Below are 5,701 nucleotides of genomic sequence, written 5' to 3'. Positions count from 1 at the left end.
GATCCTCACGTGTCAGGAATAGAGCCTCCAGTCCTGACACGTGAGGATCTGGTGCTCAGGGTGGCAGGCACTGCACTTGACCCCAGTCTTCTTGCTGTGTTCTGGCCCCCAGCGACCTGCTGAGCCGGGGGCTCGAAGACCAGCTTCTCCTGCCGGGCAGCGACCAGTTTGACAGCGTCCTCTGTGGCCTGGTCACCGACATCGATCTAGATGGGCAGCCGGAAGTACTGGTGGCCACCTACGGACAGGTGGGGCCCAAGGGGTGGGACTGTCACGCTTGCCTTCCCTCGTGGGACCCCAACCCCCCCATGTGACCCCGACCCCTCAATGTGACCTTGAGCCCTATGTGACCCTGATCCCCTGTGTGACCCCATCCCTCCATGTGACCCTGATCCCCTGGTGTGACCTTGACCCCATGTGACCTTGACCCCCATGTGACCCCATCCCCCTGTGTGACCCTGATCCCCTCGTGACCCTGACGCCCACCGTGTGACCCTGACCACCCTATGTGACCTCAACCCCGTGTGACTCTGATCCCCCCATGTGACTCCAGTCCCCCTGTGTGACCCTGGTTCCCCGCCACCGTGACCCCGATGCCCACCGTGTGACCCTGACCCCCACCCCTGCAGGAGCTGCTCTGTTACAAGTACTGTGGCCCCGGGCATGGGCTCCCCGGGGACCAGCATGGCTTCCGCTTGCTGTGGCGACGGGGCTTCTCCAGCCCCCTGCTGGCCATGGCACATGTGGACCTGACCGGGGACGGCCTGTGCGAGCTGGCCGTGGTCTCCCTGAAGGGCGTGCACATCCTGCAGGTAGCCGGGGGCCCTGAGGTGGAACTTCTCACCCTCCTTAGTGAGGGCGTGTCCTCAGGGGAGAGGGAGCTCTGGGGCCTGAGGCCACCTTTGGGCAAGGGGGGCAGTCTTGGCTGCAGGCCTCCTCCTGGGTGCAGAGCGTGGGGTGTGACTCCTTTTGGTCCAGGAGAAGGGGGCTGGGGCCTCATAGCGAGGGGCGAAGGGGGCTTGGCTGCGGCATCCATCACCCCCGTCCCCCTGGCCTTCCTCAGCCCCCCGCACTTCTGTCCTTCTGTGCCCCCGCTCTGTCTGACTCTGTCCCTTCCCCAGCCTGGATCCATCCCGTGAGCTATTTGCACCCTCCCACTGCCCCCTGACCTCGGCCCTCCCCCTGCAGCCACCCCCTCTTCCTCACGTGTGATCCGCTTCACTCTACTCAGGATCTCACTTCCAGCCTGTCTCCAGCTTTCTGCCATAGTTTAACCTCGAGCCCTTCCACTCTGGTCTAACCTCTGAACTTTCCACTGCGGTCATGCCCTTGACCTGCTGTCAAATGGCCAGCCTTCTCCTGTACTTTGACCTCTCACCCTCCCACATCAGCTTCACTGCCCTTATGGTTTAACATCCAACCCATTCCCATGGTCCAAGGTCCAGCCTACAACCATCCCTTTCTATTTAACCTCCAACTAATGTAGATGAGATTTCCCCAATGGCTCAGCAGGTAAAGAATCCGTCTACAGCTCCAGAGACAGGTTTGATCCCTGGACTGGGAAGATCCCCTGGAGGAGGAAGTGGCTACCCACTCCAGTATTCTTGCCTAAAAAATCCCATGGACAGAGTAGCCTAGCAGGCTATACAGTCCATGGGGTCGCAAAGAGTTGAACACAACTGAGCTACTAAGCACAGTGTAGTATAACCTCTGACCTTCTCCCTGTGACCTGACACCCACCCTTCAGCTACGAGGTATCTCTGTCTCCTTATCTGCTGTTTGCCTTCCCCCTCCCTCTGGCCTGACTCCAGGCTCCTCACCTGAGCGCTTGTCTGCTGGAGTCTAACCTTACTGCCTCCTCTGAAGGTTTTGCTGGGGCCTCTTCCTTCAGCCTTGCCATCAGGGGAATGGTCCAGATTAGACCACATGGAGATAGAGGCCAGGCCCCAGGGAAAAGGCGTGAGGTTGAACCACAGTGCATGGAATGAAGGATGAGGAGGGATCTGAGGCTGGGCCAGAGTGGAAGGGGCTTCCCCTCCGCCTCGCTCGCACACACTAGCCTCTTGCTGTGTTCTGTTTCAAGCTGTTGCGCAGTGACCTCCGCACTCTGTCCCTGTCTCAGGATCTAACCTCAGACCCTCCAACCCGGGTCTGGCTCCATCCCTCTCTTGTCCACTGTGGTCTGCTCCTTCTTGGTCCTGTGGGCCTAACCTTTTCTGCCAGGGTCTCACCTTTGTCCCCATCTGCTGTGGTCTAACCTCAGCCTCTGTTCAGTGGTCAGTCCTTGCTCCCATGTAACTCGAGCTCCCCTTCATTTTGATTCTTCCCCTTCCCCTCCACCCCAGGTTCTAACCTCAGACCCACACATCTGGGGCTGGGCTTTGTCCCTCCTGCTGGAAATTCACAGAAGGCCACGCCCCTGAGTCTGACCTTCACCACATCATGGAGACCCGTTCCCACCCACTACGTGGTGGTCCTCTCTCCAACCTCTGGTCGTGGCTAAGCTTCCAGCTTTGAGGGGGGTGGTGTAACCCGTACCCCTCCAACTCCATCCCACCTCTGCCCGCCTCCTTCCTCCTCCTCTCGTTCCCCACAGCACAGCCTGATCCAGGCCTCAGAGCTGGTCCTGACCCGGCTTCGGCGTCAAGTGGAGCAGAGGAGACGTCAGCCACAGAAGATGGGGGACAGGGTGGGTTCCGGGCCTGCCGAGACCCTGGATTCCTGAGCACCCACTCGCTGCCCACCCCAAGTCTGCAGTAATGCCTTGGGACACTCACCTACATGGTGGGGGGAACATCCTGAAGGAGGGGCTGGTCCCCCCCCAGATCCACCCCCAGGGTGATGGAGCCGTGGGTCCTGCTCTGACCCTGCCCCTGCGTGCCCTGTGACCCGCACTCCCCTCTCTGTGCCTCTGTGTTCCCATCTGAAAATGGGATGATCTCACCCTCCATGAGAATTGCTCAGTGACGATGATTTCTATATCCAGAGGAACCAAACTCACACTCGTCTCCATCGTTTTGTTCGGCAAGCGTTTGACGAGGGCCCACGATGTGCCAGGCTGAATGTCAGGAGCTGGATTTCCCCGGAAGAACTGAGGGAGGGGACTCTGGGGACTGGGGATCCAAAGTCAGACCCAGGAGTGGGACTGAAGTGGAATTGCAGTGTAGATTTCAGAGAAAAGAAAGGAAGTTAGGCCCTCCGAGGAAGACTGAAGTTCATCCTCCATGGGAAGACTTCGAGGTTAGACGTTTGCACATGAGCTCAGGTTAGACCCCAGTGGGAAACTCTGGATCTTGGGTGAGGGCTCAGTGGGATGATAAGGAGATTGAGCCTCAGAGGAAAGGATATGGCTGGAAAGGACTGTCATGGGAGACTTCCCTGGTGGTCCAGTGGCTAAGACTCCATGCTTCTGATGCAGGGGGGAAAGTGAAAGTGAAGTTGCTCAGTGTCACAAAGTATCTGACTCTTTGCAACCCCATGGACTGTAGCCCAGCAGGCTCCTCTATGGAATTCTCCAGGCAAGAATACTGGAGTGGGTTGCCATTTCCTTCTCCAGGGAATCTTCCCCACCCAGGGATTGAAACTGGGTCTCCTGCATTATAGGCAGACGCTTAACTGTCTGAGCCACCAGGGAACCCAGGTTCAATCCCTGGTCAGGGAACTAGATCCCACATGCTGTAACTAAAAAGATCTCTTATGCTGCAACTAATACAGCCCAGCCAAATGAATAAATAAATATTAAAAAAAAAACAAGACTCATGTGGAAGCCACAGATTGTAACAGAGGGCCTGAGGTCAGACGCCCTGTGAATAATGCTGGAGTTGGACGCTAGCAAAAGTTACTATGGCTAGACCTCACACCTTCCCTGGTGGCTCAGACAGTAGGAATCTGCCTGCAATGCAGGAGATAACAGGTTTGATCCCTGGGTCAGGAAGATTCCCCCGGAGAAGGGAATGGTTGCCCACTCCAGTATTCTTGCCTGGAGAATCCCACGGGCAGAGGAGCCTGGTGGGTTACAGTCCATGGGGTCACAAGAGTTAGACACGACTGAGTGACTCACACTTTCACTACTTTCATATCTTACACCAGGGGTCAAAGTTAACACCCTACAGAAAGTGATTGAATTTAGGTCCCCACAGGGGAGTACTGAGACGAGCCCCAGGAAGACAGGACCCAGGCTATACTGTGCTAGAAAGGACTAAGGGTAGTCCTAATTGAAAAGCCCAAGAATGGGAGCCGGGCACCTCCCCTGGTGGCCCAGTGGTTAAGAATCTGCCTGCCAGGGGACATGGGTTCGATCCCTGGTCCAGGAACTAAGATGCCACAACTACTGAGCTTATGCACTCCAGAGCCCATGCTTGGCAACGAGAGTTTGTGCACCACAATGAAGACTCAGCATAGCCAAAAACATATAACAAAGAAAAGCCCAGGGGATTAGGGGACCCCGTGGCTGTAGGAATTGTCCCTCCTGTGGCCACTTCCATGGCACCAGAGAAGGAATCCAGGCCTCCATCACAGGGACCAGAGGAGGGCGGGGGTGACAGGAGAAATATTGTCAGGAATAGAATCCTGTCCAGAGGGTTGGGGACCCATTCCTGAGCAGGGGAGGGGAGAGGGGGGTCCAGGTTGGTTGGGGGATGGGGCACTGCTTCCTCCCTGGCAGTTGAGGGGGAGGGGAGACTCCTGCTTCCTGGTGGGGAGGGGTAGGCACTACAGTCATTCTGGCCATCTGTCCACCTCCTGCCGTGGAAGTCCACACGTCAGTCTGACCATCTGCACCGCAGAAGACCAGGCTGGCTACCAGTGCCCCTCGGTGGGTCTTCGGGAGGCTGGAGCCCACCAATTCTTGGCTGCCCCAGACTTCTCCTCACCTCCCAGAGCCCAAGCCCAAGCATGGGAAATCGCAGGCAGCTGGAGCTGGGTCGTCTCTCTCCCTCCTGGCAGCGAGCCTGAGGGTGTCCAGCCAGGACGGGTGGTGATGGGCATGGGCCACTGGCCAGAGCAGGGTCTGCCTCCTGCTTCCTGTCTGCAGAGGAGAAATCTTCTATCACCTCCTGTCCTGGGCGGGAGTGGACCCTAAGGTGGGATCGGGGGCTTTTAACTAGTGATGTGGGTTCGTGAAGCCTGTGCATGGCTGTGCACGTGTGTGTGTGTGTGTCTGTTCTCCATTTCAGGATTTGTGAGTTTGTGTTCCCGATGCTGCCCGATCCTTTGCAACTCACTTCCTGACTTCTTGCCAGCCCCTGAGTCTGGGGCCGTGTGTGGCGTAGCAGTGAAGGGTAAACCTGAAGGCGCACTTTACCATTTTGTGCCTCAGTTTCCCTATCTGTAAAATGGGACGAGTAGCATTTCCTTCACAGGGTCTTCAGGCGGGTCCGTTATGTCAACACGTGTCAAGCACTTACTAAAAATGTTGTAACAATGTCTGGCACGCGATAAGTGCTGCATTGTTATTATTATTAATGGCTGCCTTTGTGGTTGTTTCTGGCTGGCTCTGTGAGGCTCTGTCTGCAGGCCCGGCATGTGAATTTGGATCTTGACTCTGGCTAAAAACATTTTTGCCCTCCCCCTCCAGTTCTGGGAGCCTGAAACTATTTGTAGCTCTTTCGCCTCTTTGGTCCTTGTATGGATCAGAGACTGTGTTGGTGGGGGGCGGGGGCACCGTGGACGATGCTGCTGAATGACCCCCAGAACCCCGCCC

At 56.9% G+C, this 5,701-nt stretch overlaps 1 protein-coding gene across 1 annotated transcript in view; it reads left to right on the top strand.

Moving 5' to 3' along the window:
- KPTN (kaptin (actin binding protein)) overlaps positions 1-3,000 on the top strand; it is an 8,832-nt gene extending 5,832 nt beyond the window's left edge. Inside the window, exons 10-12 of the mRNA XM_010852666.1 lie at positions 113-248; positions 630-812; positions 2,597-3,000. Of these exons, the coding sequence (XP_010850968.1) occupies positions 113-248; positions 630-812; positions 2,597-2,725 (448 nt within the window). The 3' untranslated portion in view covers positions 2,726-3,000. The remainder of the gene's footprint in view (positions 1-112; positions 249-629; positions 813-2,596) is intronic.
- The last annotated feature ends 2,701 nt before the right edge of the window (positions 3,001-5,701 follow it).

The sequence above is a fragment of the Bison bison genome, unplaced genomic scaffold, assembly GCF_000754665.1.
Source record: "Bison bison bison isolate TAMUID 2011002044 unplaced genomic scaffold, Bison_UMD1.0 scf7180017864313, whole genome shotgun sequence".
NCBI lineage: Eukaryota > Metazoa > Chordata > Mammalia > Artiodactyla > Bovidae > Bison > Bison bison.
This window is presented reverse-complemented; position numbering and strand designations above follow the sequence as displayed.